The sequence below is a fragment of the Amblyomma mixtum genome, chromosome 2, assembly GCF_055824585.1.
Source record: "Amblyomma mixtum isolate Tamu chromosome 2, ASM5582458v1, whole genome shotgun sequence".
Lineage (NCBI taxonomy): Eukaryota > Metazoa > Arthropoda > Arachnida > Ixodida > Ixodidae > Amblyomma > Amblyomma mixtum.
In genome coordinates this window covers 224687644-224714472 of record NC_143013.1, presented here as the reverse complement: position 1 = coordinate 224714472, position 26829 = coordinate 224687644, and the positions used below count along the sequence as shown (strand labels likewise).

The following is a 26829-nucleotide window of genomic DNA, read 5'->3' as shown; positions in this document are numbered from 1 at the left end:
ATTCGAGGAGAATCATAATAGACTCACGATAAGTCTTCGAGCATTACGCGGCCAGCGAGGTCTAACCCTTAGCCTGCCATCTCTTATGGTAGGCTCTGAGGGAATCGGCTCCCTCTCCTAGAAGCATTGTCTGAGTATGTGCTATCAAATTTTGTGACGTAACGAAGCCGCTAACGCGGCTGCCCAAGCGCTTACTTAGCAGGCTCCTCACACAGATTCCTCCGCATCTGAGCCTAGACAACCACTCCTGCCGTTTCGCGCAATCCTGACTATTGTGGGCTACGTCAGCTTTACCCAACTCCAGCAAAGGGGTTGACTAAGGCGGACGAACGAACCCTAAGACGCCTGCGAACCACCTTTTTGTGTACTGCGATAGCAAAGCATTTTAAACCCACGATAGTTAGTTGGACCGTTCCCAATCTGTGGGGAGACATGCAATGTCTACGACATGGTCTGGGCATCTCAACAGAATCTTACCACACCGATTCCGCCACACGAAAGGCATGGGAGGCTGCCCTGCTCAGCTGTTCATGGGTGGAGTCCCAACAGGCGTTGGCCAAACGGACAAGGGCGGCTTCTTTGTCCAGCGGAGGCCTGTACTAAGGACTCCTTCATATAAGCGCCCTTTTTGGGCACGAACATTCATTTCCTTACTATAGGTTTTCCAACACCACTACAACACTACCCTGGTTATTTGCTATTGTAAGGCCCTCTAACTGTGCGTAAAAACAGCTCCACTGTGCCATAAAGATCAGACGTGTGTTTCACAGGTTTAACGAAACTCGTTTCAGGCATCACACCCCTAGCGCAGCGTCAAGGAAAACGCCATTAACAATGTAGGCTTGCGTTGTGTCCTGAGCGAATGTACCACATAAATCGAACATGAGGACAGGCTGTGGACGGGCTGAAGAAGATAAGCGCTTCGGAACGAGCTTTGTGCTTACAAAACAGCATATGGTAGAGCAAACGCTTATCCAGTTATTGTGAAGCAATTGTTGGCGGTGTTGGTATCTGTATAGGCCAAAATCTGCCGAGAAACTTTCAGCACATGACACATCGACACCTTTCGCTAGTTTGCAGGTGGTAACAGGTACTTTTTTTATATGGACGCCACCAGTGAACCACGTATTCTGAATTACTCTGTTATGAGGCAGTGTGAAGTGTTCAGAAAAACACTATACATTTTTTGGACGAAATCACTATCGAATACATGACGCTAACGCATGCGCAACTTGTGCAATAAATTTGTTTGCCACACACAATGCCTGCAAAAAGGTGCCTTCAGAATTCATCTTTTTCTTGACTTATGGAACTCAGTTTTCTCCGTCGCCTGTCTGTGACCGCGATACAGCATACAATAGACGATGCCAAAACGTTCAGTCCTCCCAGCATATAGTAGAACTGGTCGTAAGAACCCCTCTGGTCCCGAAAGAAACCTGCAAAAAAAAATGGCAGTGCCTTAGTTGTGGTTAAGCCTGGATATACAAGCGAAAAGGTTCAGTTACACTTGGTTTGACGTCGTGGCTGCCGCAGCTCGCGCACAATGCACTGGCAGCACCACGATAATGGTGGAGGCGTTCGGCCGTCCACACACTGCCTGTATGGAGGCTGATGAGGGGACGCGCGTGTAGTGAATACGGTGCTGTCTTAGAAGGTTACTTTAGAGACATGTACTGTGGTGTCCGTTCCATTCGGGTGTATACCAAGATATGAGAGACAGTCATTTCCTTTCCTTAAAAGCAATTTTCATTTCATTTGATTTTCCTTAAGACCCTTACGGTGCGGTTCGGGTTTCCACCGAGATATGAGAGTTTCCTGGCGCGCTGTTTGTCTTTTATCTATTTTTTTATTTCTGGCATTTTATTTCTTTCATTTCTTTGTTATTCTTCTTTGTGTGCATATTTTTATTATTTTTTTTATTACGGAGTCGGCGGCCACGTGCGCTGTGCGGGACGTCACTCGGTTCCGCGCATGCGCAGAAGTGGCGGATCTGGCCTCCGGCTCACGCGAAGCGCGGTGTTGACGAGCCTAGTGAAGCTTTTTGCTTCAAAAGCATCAACATACCGGCACAGAAACGTTATTGCAGATATACTGACTCCGTATAATAAAAAATAGACACAGCCTTATGCAAATTGCACTCTCCGAAGCTATGTTATCTGGTACGACCTAGTACAGATGTACAAAAGCGACAAAGGCAAAAGAAACATAGACTCAATAACTTTTGTGACATTCCAATTGGCATTTTCCTAAAAAGGGTCATTTGGGTGCAGTCAACCCGAACAGTACTAGATTAATATTACCATTGACATGGCACCAATACGAACCTTTTGCCAAATACGTGATTTCCTCACTGGTCTGGAGTTGTGCAACTTTCATGGTCTGTCGTTGTGGTATTAGGTAAATTTTGCGATACCTACACAACGACAGGTTCTTATCGGGAGAGCTTTCACGGGGTTAGGGAAGAGAAAGCGCAGCAACATCCTGCATCCTTGGTCAGCGAGGAGGCTGTTTTTTCGGAGGACGAAACATAAGCGGCCTTGGAACAAACGTGGTTTGCTGTCATTGGTACAACAGTTTTATTTGTTTTGTTGCTAGTTAGCGCATGCATAACTTTATAAAGGTTTGTTCTATTGGGATACACGGCGCATTTGGCTTTAGAAGTTTTGATTCTACATTTGGGGTCAGGCTGCATACATACACCCGCTATATGGACTCTTCCGGACCAGTGTTCATAACATTGGGAAAAAACCTCGTGTGTTTGTTGATTCTTCAAAGCTGCCGGGACGCCGGTTTTTCTATTTGTTTTTGATGCAAGACGCCACCAAACCTTTCTCGACTGATCGCGTCCGAGCGCAGTCGATTCTATAATGCTCTAAATTTCTGTACTAATTTTCCGCGTCGTATCTCGATTGTTCGAAATAAGCCTTCAATTGAGTACGGCCTAGAGCAAAGAGCATTCTCTTCGACGACCGCCGAGCACGCTTGCATTCCATTGTGGGCGAAAGCCACCCCAAATAAAGAGTTTTGTTTAGAAGATGCCTTCCCTGTCTTCCTGTTCTCGGGGCTGCATTCACCACTACGTGACAATATGTAGGCTAAAGTGCGAGCACGCGGTTGTATTAAAGCTGTTCACTTTGTTTTTCCGGTCGAGAAAGTGGGCTTATTAGAGTTTTGAAGCCTTCTGGACTTTCAGCCTTCAGCTTTTTCGCCGAGGTCGATAGTGCAACTTAACCATTGCGCATGTCTTTATATTAGGAACAAAAATGACCATAGGTAGTAACTAATCATATTCAGGCACCTCCTCTACGTGCCGCTCCTCTCGCGACCAAATTTACATTAGTGTTTTTTTGTCATGTATACATTTGCTTGCTGTAATTCGCGTATTATGTTTTGGCTGAATTAAAAAAAATGTTTACAGTAGTTTTCTATGCCCTATATGTATCTAGTATATTTCAAAACCAGCACCGTAAGAATTTAGCAATGGGGTGCCTAAGCTAACACCCCATAGCTGTTTTCGATGTTTACAGGCCAATTTCGCCGTACTTTCATTCCAGATCGAACGAATTATTCCTGTTGGTCTTGTAGTGTGCACGAAAACCATTTATATAGTGTCATCTTACAAAGGTGTGAGGAAATTTGACGTCTGCCGCTGCGCCAATGAGGCGCTGAGTGGATAAGAAACCCTAAAAGCGGGCCGCTAAAAACACTCCTCTAAAAAAATCTATGCAGCTGACCATTCTGTGGGCTGAAAGTATTCACACTAAGAACTTTGTGACAATTGTTACCAAATATAAGAAAAAATGTCCAATGAGAGTCTTGTTTCGCCTTTTCTCGAACCAAATATGACTCTGGAATCAACTTGCGTGCAGAGTCTACAGTCAGGCGTCACGCCTAAAAAGTGTCAAATACCCCAAGCTACCTTCTGTAACCTGTAGAAATACACTGGTTTGGTGTACCCACAAAATGTTATTGAGCCTATTTGTAGCTAGACCAATAATAAAAATTTTGAAGGCAATTCAAATGTTCGCAGTGCGTTTAGGCTAGCCCATTTCATGGCTTAGATAATGATGACTGATTCAAAGAAACGAAGCCAAGGTTTCATTTTGTACTGTGATCTTAGCTGCGTATAGAAGGGCATCCTATTTGCCAAAAATGATCAGGCTGCCGGGAATGCGTAGAAAGTAGGATAGCAGCCGAGTAGCGAACCTGTGGTCGCGAGGCCTCGTTGGCTGAAAGGATAACTTGCTTAACGCAAGCGGTAGCATCGGGATGCCGTTCTGGACAATAATAGATTTCCTGATAGGATAAGAAACGGTAAGGATAGCCTGGATGCCTGCATCAAAGGCACTGCATGTTACAAAAGTCATTGGAGCCCGCAACTTTCAGTTCTGACACTTGGTACAACGATCCCGTCTCCTATAAACGAAGTCATTGAAAAGCATGAATGCAATAATATTCTCCACATCATAGAAAAACACCAAACATGTTCTTAAGACAAAACATTCTGCCATGGAGAGAATGGTCTCCCAATGTAATGATCAAAGACAGCGTGAAGATATAATGAACACATTTTGCTTATGGTAACACAAAATTTTCGAGTCTTCCGCATTTCACACATTAAACTCACCTATCGCTGCAGGGGCGCTGAAAAGAACTGGCACCATACCCAAGCCCTGCAAGCCGCAGGCGAGGCCCAGGCTTTCCACACCAAGGTAGTCGGTGTAAAGCACGCCCTTGATGCAGAGCAGGAATCCTTGGCACACACCCAGGGTTGTCGCGAGCGCCGCAAGAACTATGTAGTCGTTGTTAAAGGGCATTAGAAGGAGGCTAGCTGCTGAAACAGCCAGGCTTCCAGCCGTAAACGGGCATCTGCTGAACTGAATCTTATCGGAGAGAAATGGGACTACAAGGCGGCCTACCAGCTGACCGACTGCGATAAACGTCTGAAGGAGATTGCACTGGTTGAGCGTTCCCGCATTTTTGTCAATCCCGTACGCCACGATTGTGGTCTCTAGCATAGTGCACGAATATTCCATAACCACGAAGGACCCAACGAGCGCATAGAGGTTCGCGGAGCGAAAGAGTGCGGCAAAGTGCTTCAGGAAATTAGGTGTGCGTACCATCAGGTGCTTAGACCGACCACTGCCGCCGCCCCACACCTGTGGATTAATATAATGAAAAGAAGAGATATTTTCTTCATGCTCATTCGGTGCGTCTTGGGCATGACCTTGCCCCCTCTCAGTATGCTGGTAGTAGAAATCTTCAGCCGTAGTAGTTTCGGCGTTAACCTCACCATTTCTAGGCTCAGGAGGCACTTTCTTCCACTCTGAATCATATTCGTCGCCTTCAGGTTCGTTAAGAAAATGGCTGCGGGAAGGCAAAGCTGCATTAGTACAACTAGGAATATCTGAAGGTGCTGAGGGTTCTGACACTGCATTCGAAGGTTCCCTCCTCCTGGTAAAATGAGGCTTAACTGGACGCGGATTTTTGAGCAACATCACGAGAGGCACTGCATGCGTTGAAATAGCGCCGACAAGAAGGAGGCCAGAAAGGCAACCATAATTTTGCGACGTGTAAGCTAATAAACTAGGCCCTAGGATCCCCGATGCAGCCCATCCGGTGTACTTAAAAGAGGTCGCTGTAGCGCGGTACTTCTCAAAGTACGCCAGGGTGTAAAAAGAAAGGGTCATAATGACGATTCCTGCTCCTGCACCTGAAAAAGAGAAAAGGAAAGAGAACACACTTTTCGACAAGGAAAACAGAGCATTCTGTTACAATTTATGCGCATACCATTCGATGGGCACGTTACACGGAAGCATCTAGCGATGCACATATGAAACACTGAAGCAGATTTTCCGCAGTCGAATCTCTTAAGGCAGAAACAGCCGATGGGCTAGAAATATAAAGTTTTCTTCAAAAAACGGGTTCTTCGTTCGATAGGCCGAGAGAAAATGTTCTGCTACTCTGAAAGCGATTTCATGTTTCCAAAGCATTTTAGATTAGGAAGGAAGAAAAGTATCCGCGAATAGTATCCAAAAAATTTTCAAGAACGCGTGCCCACTGTAAGAGTAGCAGTCTCTTAACCGCTCATGATTATGGCGCGGTTTTAGGTTCTCACGTGAGAATATTGAGCTGAGACATATCCTACCCTGTATTTTCCTCTATCTGCAGGATTCTTGACATCAGCCTTCATAGAGATTGTAGGGTTGTCATGCATGGTGGTAAAAAAACTGCAGAATACAATGAAGGCCTGCGACGAGGATTGCATATCTACTCACCGTATGCACAGCCGAGAAGTACGCTCATCCAGACAATATTTGGAGCAAACGACGATGAGACCAGACCGACACAAGCGAGGAGAACGCCTAGGAGGCTCATGTGATATACGGTCATCTTTTGCTGGAGAACCGTCACGAGCAGACCTGCACGAAGGAGTGTATATGATTGTATGCTGAACTATACCCTACAGATTCCATGGTAGAGAGAGGGTGTGGTAGATGGTCCTTGGCGATCACAAAATGAACAAGGGAGGGGAAAACCTCAGGTTGCTTGAGCCAACAAGTCCCCTTGTCGAAACGTTGTCTCAAGCAACCTGAGGTTTTCCCCCGAAGACAAGTCCCCTTGTCGAAACGTTGGCTCAAGCAACCTGAGGTTTTCCCCTCCCTTGTTCATTTTGTGATATACCCTACAGAGAGATATAAAAATGAAAAGAGTAAAGTTTTATCAAAGATGCCTTTCGCACGATACTTTCTCTGGGAAAGTGATGTTTTGGAAGGAAACGCCCAGTTTGCAAAAGAGTAGGAAGCACACATATACTGCGTATCAAATTTGGAAGTTTAAAAAAAAATCTGCTTATGTTAAGTGTCCGCGGTAGGTTAAATGCCTCCAAAGACGAGCGAATTTTGAAGTAGCAGGAGAAAAAAAAAACAACAGATAATGTTTACTACATTGGATTCAGTGCGAAAGCACGGATTTCTTCTACATAGAAGACGACAATTAGAGGGCAGTGCAGCGGGACAAGCACTTGTGCCATCTCATTAGGCCACAACAATAGCAACAACAAGTGCTTTCGCTAGGCCAGCAGCGGACACGCAAGAGACGATTTTGTTCGGGACAGAACCACCGTATTAGCGCCACGTAGACGACTACGACGAGCGGGCATTGCCACGGGACGGAGCGCTCTCGCTAGCCAGCTGCGAATAAACAGCGAAGCAGGCAACGGAGGATTTTCCATCCAATTAACGCTCGTACAATATAAGAGAGGGCTCCTAAAACGCTACGAGAGCTACAAGGTGACAGCAGCAACAACAGCAACAAGGTGACAGCAACATGGTAGTCAAAAAGAAGAAAAACTATAAATAAGACAAATAATAAATAACAATAACAATAAATAACAAACAATAAATAAGAAAATAAGACACAAATAATGCATTAAAAGGCAAAAACACTCCATATTAATGCAGTCTTAAAAGATCTGAAATGCCTTCCTTACCCGTATCCCGCTCCGGGTAAATCATCACGTTGTGGTTTTATGGTTTCACTTTGGGCCTTACCGTTGTGTTGCAAAGTGCACACGTTGCAACACCTAATGTTATGTGACAGAGCTTCTGAAGCGGGGTTTTAAGGATGACTCGTTTTTCCTTAAATGATCCGTGAAATACTTTTCTTTTGCGCATGCCACATTGTCCTCAAAATACCTGAATTTGGTAGGCGTTTTTGGGGAATGGTGCATAAAGGCTGTGTGCTTCTTGTCGCATGCTACTGCTTTGGTCGTTCTAGACTGACGCTTTTGCACAGGCGCTCTAGGTTGTCTGGGGTGGATAAGGAAACCTTACTTGCCCTCTTGCCATCCTAGTAGCTCTGTTTTTGTCTTCGAAGATGAACCGACAAGCTGAGCAGCGTATTGTTTTGCCGTTGTATGCTACTGTTTTGCGCATTATTTACGAAGTTACGCCTAAACTATAAATCTCGCTTCACAGATACTTGAAAACCTCTATGTCTGTCGTTCGCACATTTTACTTTTACATTGAATGCAGCAAGTTGCTTCTCCCTAATTTGATACGCATAGGTGCTAGCCAAAAACTCGAACTGATATTGCAGCTTTTTAAAAGTTTTTTTTTTTTCATGTAGCTCATCAAAGAGCTCTTCCAGATGTTGTGAGATATGTAAGAGGAATATAGAACAAGGAAGAAGTCGTCATGCTGGAAAAACAAAAAAAAACGCTTCAAATCACCAGCATGATAATCGAGTGTGGAATCCATTTTGTGCTGGAAATTACAGGTGGAAATGATGGCAGTAATTCAGACGAAAGAGCATTTTTCCAAGCAATTTCTGAACAAGTAACTTATGTTAGCAATTACTCATACTGATACTCGATAGGAAACTATCGGAAGGCTCTGTAACGATTCACGTAATATAGTAGCCATACTGTGTCGCTTCAGCATTTCGGTATCTATCAGCTGCCCGTTTCAAAAAGTAGGGCCATCACCGTACTAGTTTTGTGGTTAATAGGGATTAACATTCCTAAGCAACTCAAGCTATGAGAGGCGCCATAGTGGAGGGGTTTTGTGTAATTACAAACATCTGAGGTTCTTTAGCGTGCATTCAAATCGAAGAGTGCAAGGCCTTCTAGCATTTCACCTTCATCAAAATGTTACCTTCGCGGACAGGATCGAACTCCCGCCTTTCAGATCAGAAACCGAGCACTTTAACCACCAAGCTGATTACTGTGAGAATGCTGCACTGAAAAATTTGCAAACGTCTGTATATATGGGCTGTTACGCGTACGGTATAAGGAGTCTCGCATTATATACATAAATTCACAAATTGCAGTGAACGTGATGTTAAACAAATAATTAATGATATTTATTAACCTGATTGCTGCCCGGTATGCTTCCAAATTCAGTTTTACTGTGCAAGGATATAATGTACTTTTAACGAGAGCTGCACTGCTTACAATGACAGCAACATACGTAGCGTGGGTCTCTGACTGATATCCGGCTGCCACAAAATTCGTCTCACAATTGGAAGACCGGCGCAGCGCGAAAGCATCTCCCCAGATGGCGCCGCATGAACTCTGGATGGATAAAGGAACCCCGGAGACCGCCTAACCTGGTGGGTGTTGCTGCCCTCTCCACTTCGCTCGACGGCGTGGCGCGAAACGTAACATGGCCGCGCTCGCCTTCGATTATTCCAGAAGTGTGGAATGAACGACACCCATTGCCGACGAAAATGGCGTAGCTTTGAGCATTCTGAGTGATACTCGCTCCCCTGCGCTTGCGCGCCGGCGGCGGAGGCTCGGAAGAAAAAACTCCGAGTTTCTGGAAAGTCGATATTCACGCCTGCCTAATTGCGACGCACACCCGGTGCGAGAATGAGAGTGAAAATTTACAGTTAATACTGCGTGTTAGTGCGCGCCGGCCTTTGACGTGCAGAAATGAGCAGGCGCGGCGCGCACCTATATATTAAGAACGCCGTCTGCCAGCCCATGGCGCCATTTAAGCTAATTAGACGCTCTCCCGCATGGCTCCCGGATGGACACTATACTCGCCCAGCGACGGACCAGCGAGGCAGCGCACCCCTGTCTTCGGGCGGCCCTGTCGGATCCTCCGCTCGTCTGACTGTCGCAGTGCCTGGCAAACAAGTCGTGTTTTTGTTGCGGAAGCAGCACTACACGCTGTATCGTATCGTTGATCACTTTGCGCTCGTACCGGTCATAGGAAATACCTCTATGTCGTGTCTGTTCTATAAACTTTGTTTTGTTTGTAAACGTTTTGCCCCATCCGTTTTCTGGCTTGCGATTGGAGAAAGCTGGGCGCCCACCGATTCCCCCTTTTTCTCTCCCTAGGTGGTTTCTGGCCGAGTTTGCCACACTGAGTGGTGGGCATCTCCGTTGAGACCGCTACTCTCACAAGCTATAAAGGTGTCTGCGAGTGCGCACACAAGTGCGCGAAGGTGACACCCGACGCTTTCTGCAAAGTTGGGTTCCTTGGGACAAATTGAAGCTAAAGGACAGCGCTTATTGCTTCTGCTTGAGTATTTTTCTCCTTTATTACTAGATCAACCACATTTGCTTTATAAGTGCAACGATTTCCACTAGGCAAATATGCTGGCGTGTGTCTCTGCGTGGCCGTCGAGTGAACACTTGAGCACTTGAAGCGAGCCCAGTGCGAGATTCGGCCCCGAACAAGAGAGAAAATCCTCATCGGTGGAAAGGGCGAGTTGTACGCGGAAAGCTAGCCATGCAAGCCAGGCAAGGTAAAACTAAAGTAACTTACCTTGCTTTCAGGAAACTCATAATGAAAAACAGAAAGCATCAAAAGGCAAAGCAGGAAATAGAAACGTATGATCATAAAAACGCTTTCTCGCATCTGGCCGTGTTATCCTTTATCAAGTATTTTTGTTTAATGTCTTTAATAAAATACAATGTTAACAATGTTTTTAAGTGGGTTTCTAGAAAAAAAAATGACTGTGGCTTAGATTGGTTAAGCCTGGTAATTGCGAAAGCAATATCCGTAGCTACGCCATCGTTCAGCTAGTAGTGCAGCTGATGGTGGAGCTTGTGGTTAGACTTGTGGTGATGCATCGGTTATACAATCCAATCCAATCCAATCCAATGCAATGAAATGCAATGCAATCCAATCCAAAGTTGGGTCCCTGGTTTTTGCGGCAGATGGTATGACGTCATAGCAAAGGTCAAGCTAAAGGTCAATGGTAGCTACCGCGGCCTCGCCACGCGAGGAGCTGAAAGTGAAAGTTGTATTGCTTTCGCAATAAAAGTCACACTTTTTCACGCCTTATCGCTACCAGCTGTGGTCACTAGAAAACGGCTTAGATGTTTTATTACGAAATGTATAAGTTTAAATCTAAGAAACAACTTTGTTACCACTACAGTGAGGCTCCTCATTGTTCTTGATAGTTAAACAATTGGTTGTTGAGGAAAGGAAACGGCCCAGTGTCTGGCTCGCATATCTCATTGGACGCCGTAAGGGAAGGGAGGAAGGTGGGAGGGAAAGAAGAAAGAGAGAAAGAGTAGCCGCAGTGGAGGTCTCCGGAATAATTTTTTCGACCACCTGGGGTTCTTTAACGGGCACTCACATCGTAGAGCACATGGGCGCCTTTTTCGTTCCGCCTTCATCGAAACGCGGCCGCCGAGTCGAGTTCGACCCCAGGTACTCCGGCTCGATAGACAAACGCCTTAACCACTGAGCTACCCCGGCGGGTCTAGATAGTTTCTAATACACCATTTCTGTTATCTAGACCTGTTTTCATATTTCTGAGAACGCCATTCCCTTAAACTGTAAAGCAAAAAATGAGGGCTATTTTCGCTTGCAGAACCAAAACCCGCAAGCAGAGCAGCGCATACACCTGAGCCTAGCAGCGTGCGTCACCCGGCGGCAGCCTTGGTATTCACCGTCTTCTTGCTGACACTCGACGTCCGCACTGGGTATTATTGACGAATTTTTATGAATGACGCAAGGGAAGCTTTGACGAAAGAGAGCCATGGCACGAGATGTTTTGCTGTACTCAAGGTGGTGTCAAATGCCCATTTCCGAAGCATTTCAGACCACAGAAGCGCAGCAGCAGGCTAGGGAATTGCTTGCACCCATTGTATCAGCACTGAGCTGCCGGCCTCACTGGGTAACAACCTCGGCACCTCAAACACTACGCCACCGCTTAGGTGAATGAATGAGGCGTCGGCGACTGCAAGGGAAAACAGCACGCAGCACAATCGCCGCCAGGTGACGCGAGCTCATGGGCATCGATGCGTGAGGTGCTCTACTCATGGTTTGTGATTCAACAAGGAAAAACTGCCAGTATTCTTGGTTCCGGAGCTCTGATCTCAATGGCATTTCCGAAAATATTAATTGCGGTATCGTTATCAGTAAATGTGACTAATATTATTAAGCCAAATTATGAACCTTCCTGTAATAGTGAAATAGGTACCTATTAGAAGTTAGCGAATTCACTTTGAAATTCCCACGTCTAAGATCTCCTGGGGGCTCCGCCACGTGTTAGTACTATAGCGAAGAAAACTCTTCTGTTCAAAAAGCATCCTGCGGAAAATTCCTAACAACCTTACGTGAAACACTTTTTGTACACCGTTTCTATGTGCCACTGCTTCTTTTTTCTTTGAAAATTGGAAGGCGGCGCTTGTAGGAAAACATGAGAACAATGTTCAAGACTGCTTACCCACGGAATGCGCAGTAATGGTATAAACGGACTGAGGCCAAGCTGCTTCTTCGTGGCTCACTCCGAACTCTTCCATGAACAAGACATAGAGAAGACCGTAGCTTGACGACGTAAGCATGACGAAAAACGCTGAGCAGGCAGCCACGAAGGGTATGGTCCAGCAACGGTCTTGGATGACAACTGGAGGCATGATTGCGACTGATGTGCGCTAAGGAACAGGGCAGTCGCTGCTGGGGAAGATGCCAAGTTCTTCCAGTTGTTTCAATTGGTCGCTAGCAAAATGGAAAGACGGGGAAACGAAGATATCGTTTAGAACAGCAGACAAATAAAAAAAAAATAAATACTGCGAAATGAATAATTAATTGCCTTATAGTTGTGTTGTCTTATAACGGGCGATTAACCGTGGACGTCGTTCATGAAAGTTGATGAAAGTCGTGCTTTCGTCAACTGTACTCTATAAACGAGCATCTACACAAACTGGTTCTCCTTCCAGTGTAGCAAGACATCATCATCATCAGCCTGACTACGCCCACTGCAGGGCAAAAGCCTCTCCCATGTCTCTCCAATTAAGCCTGTCCTTCTCCAGTTGCGGCCACCGTATACCCACAAACGTATTCTCATCCGCCCGCCTAACTTCCTGCCTCCACTTGCTGCGCTTGCCTCTTCTTGGAATCCACTCCGTTACCCTTAAGGACCAGAGGTTATCTTGCCTTCGCATTACATGCTCTGCCCAAGCCCATTTCTTCCTCTTGATTTCGACCAGGATGTCATTAACGCGCGTTTCTTTCCTCACCCACTCCGTCGCTTCCGATTTCGTAACGTTACACATATCGTTTTTCTTTCAACGGCTCGCTGCGTTGTCCTTAATTTAAACTGAACCCTTTTCGTTAGCCTCCACGTTTATCCCCATAAGTCATTGTCTGCAATAGCAAACATATGAATTTTTTTTCATTCTGCGAGGAACTCGCCAAAACAATGGCGCCGCTGCACATATGACAGAATGCTCAAGAGTATGACAAAATGACAAACCGCTCAAAATTATTGCTTGCGTAAACTGGCTTTCTGTGGCGCAACATTTTCCAACACGAAACGCAAAATATGGTGAATTACTTGCTCATTACAAGGTTGCTCTGTCTGTGTCTGCTAAATGAGAAGTTTCGACAGATTTCATCACATAGCCTGCCCTCTACATCTCTTTCCTTTCGCGGCCAATTGAGAACTTAAGTGTGAATTGCTGGAGTTGCGGTACGATGCTTTATCGCAAGCTGCTGAGCGGTTTCACCAATCATCCATGAATTTAGGCAAGCATGTTTTCACTGTTTTCGCACTTAATGTGACCACACAGGTGTTTATCGCCGGGGCTAACAGTATTCTTCAGATTTCTTATTCCTCTCGTTCGGAGGGAATGTACAGTCCGCTTTTTTTTTTTGACAAGATGCAGCACCAAATCACCCGGCAGCATGCTCTCCTGAAGGCTGTAGGACGGGCCATCTCAGTAGTTTTTCCAGCGCCAGACAGTCACATTGCTCTGTACCCCCGCCTTAACAGTGACGAGGGTTTTCGTTCGCCATGTGGTAAGAACGATGGAAAGCAAATTTTGTAAATAGTCACCGCGGGGTACTGTACGATGTGCCATCTACGTATGGAAAATATTATATAATTCGGGTGAACGCGCTGATACTTAAAAAAGGGCTTCGAGAACACGCCAAATCGGAAAGAAGGGCAAGGACAACAATCGCGCCGCAGATTAAAAGGTTCGTCCTTCTAAAAACCTCCGCGCCTATCTTTGAATGCATCAGTGTTCCAAAGAAATACAAAATCCAGAGAACAAATCAGACTTTTGAAGCCCTGAGTATTCATCAGCAAGGTCGGCATTGTGCACGGGCTCTTCTGTTAAGCATTCTTGAAAAAAGAAAACATATTTTCACTACATGACTTCTCTGAAGCTCCCTGAACTGACTCTATATTCAGCCACTTTCTTGTAATATCTGGAATTTTTATATTTCTGTATTCCCGTTTTCCTTTTCACTTTTTCTTTTGCATATAAGGTGTTTTATGAACGCCTGGCCCTAAACATTGAAACGATTTCAAAATGTTAAAAAGTTGCTTCTTCAGCAAAGTAATAGCCTGCTGATGGAGGCGAGAAAACTTTTCGATCCCATTAACTACTAAGTTGGCTAACTTGACATCCACAGCTATCTTTTAACTATCATAGTGAGGCACCTGGTTCCAGTTACATATTTGTAGCCGGTAGTCAATTACAGGCATGTCTGTTCTTACAATTGTGAGGATGTAATTACTCTTGGCGCTCTGACTCTTATAAAGTTTCGCTTTTACTGGCGCAATCCAAAAAACATATTCCCAGCAGTGGGTCCGACTACGTCTATCAAATCGCTTCACTGTGCGGCGTATGCGCCACGAGACCTTTTCAGTCGCGCTCGTGCTACCAGAACTTCCCTGCTCACCGCTGCTCACTGCTCCAGGCGATGCAGGGAGGCGAAGATCACCTCTCACTTGCGCAGCAAAGCGACATATATTGGTTTGTGCAGCCTTGCGCGCAACGTGGGTGCCCGGCTTTCGTATTACGCCCGAAATGGACATTTTTTTTTAAATATGGCTGATACTATTGGTCGGCTACTAATCTCTGATTACATCAGGTGCCTGTCTTGAGTATTTAAAAGGTTCACTATTGTACTTTGGCAACCGGTTTAATAGGTAACACGATTAATATCTCTTTTTTTCTGATGTAAGCCAACACTCGTAATACTTTGCTAAAAGAGCATTCCTCTTACCCAAAAATCCAACTTTCAAAAATCAGAGTCGGGCCTCAGTGAAAGGCGTTGTATATTTCTAACTTGTGGAATAAAAAACTTCCTTCTGGTCCCGTGGCTTCCGCTTTTTTTTTTTTTTTTCTACTATAGAACAATTGACAGCGTTCTCCGTCGCACAGTTGATAGAGCACCGGTGTCGCTTTGGATCCTACCGTAGGCATTTGGTTCTTTGGTCTTCTGCTTTCTAATCAGCTATATTTTAAAAACGATTAGCCTATAATTCTCCCATTGAAGAACATTACAAATTTTTAGAAATCTCCTATGCTCCTTTGTTTCAGTGACTATTGGCTTCCGTCATGCATGTCAAAACGAGCCCCTTTTTTCCTTCATTTGTCTACTCTTTAATTGCGTGTGCCTAACTTAAATCTAGAAATACGACGCACATGCTTACCGAATCCCACTTTCGGGTAAAAATGGAAACGAAAATAAATTCTTAGCATCTCTCAAATATTACGCCAATTCCTCTGCACACTTATCACTTATTTCCCATTTGCAAAAGCAGAATGCCGTAGCCTACCCTTTGTTCGTAAAACCATTGATGGTCATGATATTTTGTACACGGGGGGGCAAAACGTGTATTGCACTCCTTCAGCTGCCTTGAAATAACCGTGGTTTACCATATTCGTTGCAGAAACTGTCACACAGAAAGTGTTTTGATAAGGTCAAATGTTTTAGGGGAATCCCCCAAGGTGGAGTAAATTTGTAATAAGGGAGTAATTACTCATTGGCATCCACCCAAGCGCAGCCATACGGCTACAAAGGAAAGCTATACAGCTTTCTCAGAAACTTCGTAGTTAAAGAAAAATTCGTCCTGGTCCGGGGTTCGAACCCGGGACCACCGCTACACCGGAGCAGTTGCACTACCAACGGAGCTAACCGGGACGGCAAGCTTATGATAGGGCGAGAGCGAATTGATCAATCTCCATCACACCCATCACACCAAAATCTCCATCACACTCATCACCAAAATATCCATCACACATCGCAGTAAATAGCGTGCGCAATGTTCACATTTTTTCTTAAAAGTGACATATCCGTTATTTTAGAATGTTCATGTTTCTGGGCTTCAAAAAAATTGGGTTCTTTTCGATGGAAAGCGATCACCAGAAGAAAAGCTTCAACTATTTTGGTAGCAAACTTAAATTCCTAACATCATTGAGGTGGTAAGTATATTTCCTGACATCACCACAATGAGAAGTTTAAGTTTGGAGACAGCTACTCAGTGCACACATTCTCCTGTTTTCTAGCGCAGAACAGCGCGTTATTTAGTAAGTGCGGAAATTTAAGAGAAGATAAGCTTATACCAAACTTATCTTGTACCACACTTATCATCATCATCATCAGCCTGGGTGTAGTCAGGCTGATGATGATGATGACACTTATCAAGCTTGTACGAAAACACCCTGAAGTCATCGCCATGAACCGGCCAGTATACGTCCTTGTCGACATAGGTGCCACGGTATCCGTGATCCATCAAAATCTGCCGCTTTTATAGCAAAGTGGCGACATCATTTCAGAGTTTGTCACTCCGAACTGCTAGTGAATAGTAGATTTCCACTTTGGCGCCATGCAGAACACGGGCTGTCGGTCGATATTTTCTACGCAGTGCAGTTCCTGGTCCTATCTTTCTACTCACATGACGCGATTCTCGGCTAGGAGTTCTTTGTTGTGTAACACCATAATCGATTTTCGCCAGCACTGAAGAAGACTTTTCTGCGTTGTGTGTCCATCTTGCCTCCAAACCTCTTACACCTTGTTGCACAAGATACCAGTTCTTTAGTCACCGTCCTGCGTTCGGATTTCACGTCTGCTCCTCTTTCCGATTTCCTTTGGCGACACGCTACTGACGACGACGCTAGCTCTTCCGCCGACCCAGTGTGTGCGGCTCTTTGCCCTTCGCAACACGTTACGCTCCGCTTTTGACGCTGTCAATACTCCTTTCGGCAGGGCGTTAATACGTCGCTCGGCATATTGAAAACGTTTTGCAACCACCGTTTCACCAGCGGCCATATCGTGTGACTGGGGCAGTTAAACGGGCGCAAGTTAAACGTGTTGCACCATGGTGTCATCCGTCCCTCTCACAGTCTTTGGTCTGCTCCTGTAGTACTGGTTAGGAAGAAAGACGGTTTGATCTGTTTTTGGGTCCATTACCACCACCTAGACATAATTACGCACAAAGACAGTTATCTTCTTACCAGCATCGACAACGCGCTTGGCTGCTTCCAAGACACAGATTACTTTCCGTCCCTTGACTTGCGTTCTGGCTACTGCAAAGTCCCTTTCCCGAGCGCGAAAAGACCGCATTCGTTACACCGTACGGCGTTTACGAATTGAATGTTATATCGTTCGGCCCGTGCCAACCACATTCGAAGGGATGATGGATAAGATCTTAAGCAAGCACAAGTGGTACACGTGCCTCTGCTAATGCAGCAATACCGCTATTTCTTCCGTCGATTTCCCTAGTAACTTGGCGAGCCTGCAACAGGTTTTGACTCGCCTGACCGCCGGCGGCCTGCACCTGTGTGTCTGAAATGTCACTTCGGATCCACGGAGTTCACCATCTTGGGCCACATTGTCTTTAAAGAAGGCGTTCTCATTGACCCGGCCAAGCTCCGTGCTGTTGCGGATTTTCCTAGACCGATTTCAGCCAAGCAAATTCGCAGCTTCGCACGTTTATCTGCTATTTGCGGTGCTTCGTCCGCACTGTCGCGTCAATCATTGCGCCAATGACGAAGCTGCTTGAGTACAGCGCGCACTTGCTTATACAACAGAGAAAAGTAGGCTAGTTGGTGACTAGTATTGGATTGCATCTTGGGACCGCGCAAAAGCATAAAGGACGAGGAAGAGACCAACAAGACAGAGCGCGGAACATCAACTGAATTTATTCCACAGGTGCGTCACATTTATAGATTTATCGCAATCACAAACTAACCTAACAATCATCTCATGACACTGGCGTGCTGGCGTGCGCAGGGCAGCATATTATCCAGATATGCGAAGTCTTTATCACATAACTTAACCGAGGTTTGGCTGGCACAAGAGCCGGATTCCTTCTAAATACAGTAGGCTCCGTAGACTTCTCTACTTAGTTTAGACGCGAACTTTTTTAAGATTGCCGTTCGCGAAAAAGAGCTTGCATATCTAGATACTATGCTGTCCCGCACACTCCAGCGCAGAGTGTAATATGAAGATTGTTTGTTAGCTTAGTTTGTGATTGCGATGAATGTATGAATGTGCCGCACCTGCGTAACAAACTCAGTTGAAGTTCCGCGCTCTGTCTTCGTCTCTTCCTCGTCCTTTGTCTGTTTGCGTAGTCTCAAGATGCATTCTAGCTTGTCTACTTGGTTAGCCGAGTGCAATTCAGCATTCACTACCCTACGCCGTTTACCCGCTTCGCCGCCAATACTCCGACAATACGACCCAAAAGCACCTACCGAAGTACCTTCCAAAATGAGTGGGGTCCGCCGCGGCACTCTCTTGGCTCAGTTGAATGACGGTCTTTAAGAATACACCCTTGAGTATGCGAGTCGCGCGCTCAGCAAAGCTGAATGTCATCATCATCATCATCATCAGCCTGACTACACCCACTGCAGGGCAAAGGCCTCTCCCATGTCTCTCCAATTAACCCTGTCCTTTGTTAGTTGCCGCCACTGTATCCCCGCAAACTTCTTAATCTCATCCGCCCACCTAACTTTCTGCCGTACCCTGCTACGTTTGCTTTCTCTTGGAATCCAATCCGTTACCCTTAAGTACCAGCGGTTATGATAAGCTGAATGTAACTAAGGTAAAAGCTTGGGCGAGTTGGTGGTTATTCATACTGAAACAGCGCAAAAAAGACACGGACGCCAGAAAGAGACGTACAAACAGGCGCTGACCACACAATGCTTGTAGTTGAAGGTGCAAAGCGTCTCTCAGGCGGTTGAGCTCATGCCATTCCGACTTCATAATTTTGCACATCCTGAAGCCATGGCCTTGTGATGGTAGGCAGCCTCCGAACAAGCGACGGAGTGCAGGCGTTAATACCTTGTTGCGGATGTAGGACCCGAGCGCCCTTGAGTTGCAGGCGGCCGTAGCGATCAGAGGAACAAGTATAGACGGACGCAAACAGGAATATAGAAAAGAGCCCTTTGTAGAAGAAACAAATTTTGCTAAGGCACAAGCTTGGGTGAGTTGGTGGTTATTCACTCTAAAACAGCGCACAAAAGCGCATATTCCTGTTTGCGTCCGTCTATGCTTGCTCTTCTCATCGCTACGGCCTCCTACAACTCAAGGGCGCTCGGGTTCAACATCCCCAACAAGGTTTTACCACCTCAACTCCGCCGCTTGTAAGGAGGCTACCTACCATCACAAGGCCATGGCATCAGGATGTACAAAATTATGAGGTCGGAATGGCGGGCGCTTAACCGCCTTCATAGAGATGCTTTGCACCTTAAACTACAAGCAGTGTGTGGTCAGCGCCTGTTTGTACGTCTCTTCCTGGTGTCCGTGTAACTTTTGCGTTGTTTTAGAATTATTGTAACTACTTTGATACAAAGAAGGAGTGTTTAGCTATCGTCTCAGCTCCAACGAAATTCCAGCCTTACCAGTAAGACTGCAAGTTCGATGTTTTAAGTGATCATCACGTAGTCTGCTGGCTGTAGCCCCTTAAAGAACCGTCCGGGCGCCTCACCCTACGGGCTCTCCGCGTTCAGTAGTTCGACATCCGCGTCATCTGTGAATCTGGTTGCGAACATATGGACGCCGATGATCTGCCTTGCTCTCAGCTTCCCAGCGCAGCTGCATGTTCCTTGGCGAGAGATGCCGTTCCCTTGCCTTTTAGTGTCACTGATAAGCCTACGCAGCAGCGGAAAGACCCATGGTTTCCGCCCATCATCAACGATTGGTCCACCTCGGCAACCGTTGAGCACCCGTGCACTCTACGTCGCCAAGCACAGCATTTCTCTCTCTGGAGCGGCCTCCTCCAGCGCCGTAGCTACCTGCCTGATGGGTGGCGATTGCTCCTCGCAATTCCTCGCCATTTACTATCAGAAGTTGGTGCCACTTTTCCCGCCGACCGTCAGAGCACACACGCCGATGCGCTGAAGACCTTCAACAGAATTTATTAGCGTTATTATTGGCGTGGAAAGTGCCGTTATATTCGCAAACAAATACGATCCTGCATCGCCTCTGAGACGCGCAAGTCTCTCGCACCCCGCTGAACCGGCGCCTTGCAGCAGCCTCCGTGCGCGGCCCATTCTTTCGACCCTGTTGGCGTCGACGTCTAAGGGCCGCTCCCCTGTACGGACTTTGGGGAGCACTGAATTATAGTCAGCGTCGACCACCTCACCCGATATGCTGAGACGGCCGTCCTTCTTGCTGCCACCACCCGCGAAGATGCTCTTTTCTTCCTCAATAGTTTAGTCCTTCGCCGCGGTTCCCCACGTTAGTTGCTAAGTGACAGAGGTCGAGTATTTCTTTCCCACGTTGTCGAAGCACTACTTGTCGAATATCGCACCGTGCATCGAACCGCCACTGCCTACCACCCTCGAACTAAAGGGCGGACCGAGCGCTTTAATCGCACTCGCGGAGGTGTGCTCCCCACGTGCGTCACATCGGATCAAAAGAACTGGGATGCTATATTCGTTTTGTGACCTACGCATACAACATGACTGCCCTATTGTCTACGAGATTTTCTCTTTCCTTGTGTATGGGCGTGAACCGTGCTCCACGATGGACACAATATTACCTTACAGTCCCTACGCTTCCGAGTGCACGCCCCTTTCGGAAGTGGCAAAGCATGTCCAGGAATATTGCCAGCTAGCCCCTTCTTTCACCTTTGAATCCCAATGCTTCCAGAAAAGGGTTGTAGCGCCGAAACAGACAACACACAGAAAGCTAGACGTTACAGGCGCATCTTTCTGGCGGGACAGCTTTCTGTGTGTTGTCTGTTTCGGCGCTACAACCCTTTTCTGGAAACATGCACCAACTACCCCCCAATAAGTATTACTCAGAATCCCAATGCCACCGAAAGCGTCGACAATTAAAAAGAGGCGCAACCTCTTTTCACCACTACAGCTCTAGTTTGTCTCTGGGTCCCATCCACTACACCGAGATTGTCTTCGAAATTTTGCATCGAATATCACGACCCTTTTCGTATCATCGACGAAACGTTCCCTGTAAATTACATCGCGGAGCCGCTGGCACCCTCTTCGAAATCGCGTCGCCGCAGTCGTGAAACTGTCTACGTCAGCCATCTCAACATCTACTACGGCCAACTCATCTTGCTCTCGCCTTGGGTCGCCAAAGTGGTTCCTCTCCATTCTCGCAGCGATTGTGGAGAACCACGTTTTCTTTATTACCGCCTATCAGCATAGCACGACATTTCACAACAACAAACAATACATATATCAACAAGGAAAAACCAAAATATCACGCAGAACACAATAACATATACACAAAGTAGATCTGGCGATGTGAACAGCCGGCCACAGGTTGGCTTCGTCTAATGAAAATTCGGTCAGATTTAACACGTGCTTTACTCTTGACAGCACCCGAGAATTTCCGCTGCCTTTCCTTAGATTAATAAAAACGAATTTCTACTTTCGCGCAAGAAAATTCGCGCAGGTCTGGCGTCTGTTTTTAAGTGGTAACCCGCTATTCTGGAGCGCCATATACAGTTGAGACCCACCAGCAAATTTAACTTAATGGCACCCCGTCTTCGTTGTCTACACTTAGGTAGCGAATGTCTTGTGAGTGACATAGAAATTCTTTCGTTATTTTTTCTTGTAATACATCCCAAAGTACACCCATAACATACGCGCCTGAAGCTACCTTGGCAGATTAAGAGTGAAAGGACGAAGCTTGGCCGTGCTGCGTGAGGTCGTTGCTATGATCTTACTGGCTGTTTCTTGTGTTGCCCGCTGTTAAGATCTCTGTCACTTACGTTTCCAGTTTTACTTGTATACTTTATCTTTTTGTACGAATATCACTTAATCGACCATTATTATGGGTAAAACTAAACTAAAACTCTTCCTGTGTCTTGTAATCAAATCAGGCCTTCTGGAAGTTTGGCACATTAATGAAGAATATAAAAATTTATAATATCAAAACTGCTGAAGATATTTGAGATAGGTTTCTTATTTTAGCACTCAGCAGACTTTCTAATGCGCATGCCGAATTTTATAGTTCTAGACAAAAATTAAAACAATTTCACCTCCGAAACCCGCGTGCCCCCTAAGGGCACTACACGATAGTTTTAATGGGACCACCCAACGGCCTGTAGTCCTCTTTGCATATCATTTCGCAGATACGAATGATGCCAGACAAGATAAACAGATTTCTTCTAATCTATGCTAAAAATATGCTCATGGGAAAGCGTGTTTTTGTCGTGCCCAAGTTCCACGAGATTTATTTGAATCTATTCACCGTAGCTTTTTTATTCGTGCGATTATTCACATAATATAATTGCATTTAAAGTTACGTTGAGGCCTTATGGACATAACTTATCTAATATTTCATGCGCTCTCAATTACACAACTGTATGTGTGACGTCCCAACAACTTCTACTAATCCAACTTTATTAGATACGCCAACTTCAAAACAGGGTTTATTTCCTCTGCAGCTGTCGAGTGAAAGCTGCGTCATTCAACAAAAAGTTTTTCGGATGTGTGTAGAGAGCAGGCTAGTATATAAAACAGCGTTCTGCTTGCAGTGATGGACTCTTTGTTAATTCGCTACCAATTTTCATTCTGATATCTTTCATGACTGTAGAGCATTCTGTAAGAAATTTAAGCAGCATATTTATTCTTAAACATATTCAAATGGATTTAGTTTCGTTCATCTATTAGGCTTTAAAACTAACCTACCATAGGATTGTTTCCTTAAATTTTCCGATGCTTAATATATCAAGATATCAATTATAGATTGGTTTATGGTTGGTTTATGGGGTTTAACGTCCCAAAGCGACTAAGGCTATGAGAGACGCCGTAGTGGAGGGCTCCGGAAATTTCGATCACCTGGGGTTCTTTAACGTGCACTGACATCGCACAGTACACGGAGGCTCGAATTTCTCCTCCAAAGAAATTGAGCCGCCGCGGCCGGGATCGAACCCGCGTCTTTCTGGACAGCAGCCGAGCACCATAGCTACTGAGCCACCGCGGCGGCAGATATCAATTATACTCCTAATTGTTATCTGTGGCAGATACTCGCAAAAGTGCTGTCCCCGTCCGCCCGCAACTCCGTTCGCGAGTAGCTCTGCTGAATATCTTAACGGTACACAACCAGTAATGTAATTTCATTTCAAACCGGAATATGAATTGCTGCTGCAGCTAATGTTGGTATTGCATTGCACGCGGCACTGTTCGTAAATTTTTGCTCCAAGCGCTGCATGTGGTGGCCTTTTCTGCTGCTTCCGCCAAAATCATCAGTGTAACATGTTTACGGAAATAATCTCTTCGTTCAACACACGATTCATAAAAAAAATATTTCCGTAAGTAGGTATTTGTGCTTTTTTTTTGTTTTACACATGACCAGCAGTCCCATATATAAGAGGGAAAATTTCGGCCAGTTGCTTAATGTGCATGGCAGATGATATCGTGTGAAGCTGTATTGTGTTCTTCTTAGGCTTGTACTTTTACTTTTCCCAGTCATTCCTCGTCTGTCTGTCGTTTTCATCCCTCACTTACATTCACATATCTGTACATAGAAGGTATGCAATGCGCACCAAATACAACTGCGCTTTAACACGACTGTTAAAAGTGTTTGCAAGAAAAGGCGGTATATTGTTTATCCATGTGCGATATTAATAAAAAAAAGTAGCTGGCGATAGGCACCGTCGTCCTTTCGTTACGAGATCACCGTAAGCAACGCGCTAAATTTGTCTAGTGTTCCCTACAAACGTCATGTTCGCATTTCCTGCACTAAGCAAAATTATTATCTAGAGCCCGTTGCTTGCTATAGGCTGGTGTATTTTTCCCATGAAACAGTGCATCATGCTTTACTACTTGGCGAATGCAAGCCACCATTACATGTAATCTCATTACGCCTCAAGCTGATAGTATGTTATTCAGCGTATTGAGGCCGTCTCGACTACATGAGAGTTAAGACACCATAAGTGATGAAAGTGAAAAATACTACCTGCTTTGGGTGTAGAATTTTCCCTAGGCCGACGTCACCAGGAGTGGCTAACTAGAACGAGGTTGTCACCACGTGCTTCGTGCTTGGACTGTATGCGGAAGCCTTTTTGCTCGAACAACATTCCACCTTCCACTTGAGAGCGATTAGCTGCTGTGGACGAAAAGGAGCATGTTTATAAGCATATTAGGGAAGACAGCGTACGCACTTCTATTCTCGCAAATATGTCAGCGACTAGGCCTCACCAGCGGTGGCTATTGTTCATTGCGCAGACGTATAACTGTGCCTCGACGAACAACTGTGTTCCGTCACATATGCGCTTGTGAGAGAGCTCTGACCTGGCTGAACATGGGCTGCTTCCGTTGCAAGCACGAAGCAACCAAAACCGCTAGCAAAATGCTGCCCATGTAGTTCTTTCCATCGGGTGAGACCATCTGCATTGCATGCATACATGCAGCTTCAACTACAAGTACCCCAGCGGATGTGTGTCATGAAAAACTACAGAATAGAAACAGGTCAGCTGAACAAATTTTTATGCTTCTGGTCACAAAAGGAAAATTACTGTAGTCACACAAGTACTCAAGTTAGGTACAAGCGTTTGAAAGCATTGGCAACCGAAAAATTTGTCAACTGAAAAAGAACGTGAACTTATACTGGAAACTCAAACCCCGCTGTACCATATGCACGTTAAGCGGGTCTGTTATTTATTTGTGTATAATTTCGCCGCTTATCACAAAATTTTCAAAGTAATAAGCTCTAACTACATTAAACTAGACACCTCAGTCGACATATTTTTTTTTTTTTGCCCCAGCGTGTTAGCAGCGAACAGAGAGATTGTTTCATTACAACGGATGTGTAGACGCTACAGCTTTCAGCATACACCCGTCTGCTGTGATCGAAATTAAACGACCTCATCGGAAACACTTATTTTAACCCTTTCCAGCACCATTTATTCTCCATTCCGCGGTTTCCGCTTTAAAAAGAAACGCTACGTCGACATACGCGACAAGATGGGTAAGCCTCCCGCAACAGGGCGCAAATGCTATTTTTATTCTTACGAATGGGGGGCGCTAAGTACCTTTCTCCCTTTCGCTCAGCCCCTTCGGATTTGTCCTTCTAAGGCCAAGTCGCAAAGTTTTCGGCCACTTTTTGCTGCCCATCTCAAGATATTCCTTGCACTCCGCTTTAATTATTGCTATCAATAGCTTCCTAGATTTATGGAGAGCGCTATTAAAGAGGAAAAGCGGAAAACAAGCTAAGACTTTATTTTGGCGAAATGATGACACCATGCTCTAAAATTATTTTGACCTCTTGAATGTTCTCAAGAAACTCTCTCGTGAGCGCTCAGTTGCTAAACTGGCAAACGTGGGTGACATCATCAAACAATAGTTATATAAAATGACAAAAAGGAACTTAAAACTTTTCCTGCAGAAAACGCAGAGCTAATAAGACGCGGCCGAGATCGAAGCCACGTCCTTCAGGTCAGCAGCTGAGAGCCACAACGACTGAACCATCCCGGCGGCAGAACTTGGTGGACCCTGAAAAAAAAAATGTCGAATCTGCCCTTACAGTCTGCGCAGAACTTAGAGGCAGCAGTGGAAGTTTCTGCCTTCGATTTTTCTTCACGTCACTTCGACACTGTTCATTGAATAAATTTAGTAATCAATAAAATAAAGGAATATATGTCAGCACGGTTATCTTATCTTCGGACATTGCGTACGCATGAATATTCGCAAAAGTCAGCAATGGCGCCTCGATTTACGGTGACCAGAAGCAGGGTAGCAAGGTAGGTATCGTCGAATTCACGCACCACCATTATTTTCTACTGCGCTACGCACAACCAATGAAGCTTTGTTTACTTCATTTTCGCTTGTCTCATTTAATGTGGCATATTCACAACCTCTAGGCGATATGGCTCTCGTTGAAAAATGCATTGCGGGCGCACATATTCATAGCAGTCGCAGATTTTCGGCCACATTAAACATGGCTGATGATATTGTTTTCTTGCATAAAGCCTAGCCAATGCCACACTTATGTCTCGCACTGTGTGTAGATTGCATTTCCAAATATTGCTGCTGCCATCAGTGCAGCAGTAGTAGCAGTGCAATACGACATACGGTATTAATGAAAAAGAACCGAGACCGGTGAGCCATAACGAACAGGGTTGATCGGCTCTTTTTTGCTTCATCGAAACGCTAGAAGCTTATTTGATCGCACGTCGCTATAAAGCCTCACCGCTTATGCTGCTGTAAGTCTCAACCCTCCAGCTAGAGGTCATTAACAGTCGCAGGTGCACTTACGAACTGCTGTTGCAAGCTTCAGCTTGGTTCACCAGCTGCAGTGGCAGAGCATCACTCGAAGTGCGACGTATTAAATTCCTCTTCAAGTTATAAGTGTGAGTATGCATTGCACTTTTCAGGTATTTTCACTCTGGCAAAACTGATGTCACTTTGTACTAAACTGAAATACAGTTGAGAACACAGAAAACGACTAGCTGATTTTTGCAGCCACTACACAAGCATTGAGCACCACTGGCATTGGTAGGTCCGTTGGCAGTTGCCCAATATATCCTGCTGGCATTGCAGGACACAAAGCAGTTCGGCTAGTGCCCGAATGGTCTGCCAGAATTATATCTACACTACAGTGTAATGCTGAACTCAGCGTGGCTTCTGATCTCACTTCTCGAGAAATTCAG

General features: G+C 45.5%; 1 protein-coding gene across 1 annotated transcript; it reads right to left on the bottom strand.

The window, feature by feature from the left end:
• Window positions 1–1273: 1273 nt before the first annotated feature.
• LOC149362769 (monocarboxylate transporter 9-like) lies at window positions 1274–25149 on the bottom strand. The gene is made up of 5 exons (XM_089569810.1): window positions 24138–25149; window positions 12193–12464; window positions 6279–6422; window positions 4628–5713; window positions 1274–1436 (listed from the first exon to the last, which is right to left on the bottom strand). The coding sequence occupies exons 2-5, from the start codon at window positions 12380–12382 to the stop codon at window positions 1282–1284; spliced, it is 1575 nt and encodes a 524-aa protein (XP_089425936.1). The 5' UTR covers window positions 12383–12464; window positions 24138–25149; the 3' UTR covers window positions 1274–1281.
• Window positions 25150–26829: the final 1680 nt, after the last annotated feature.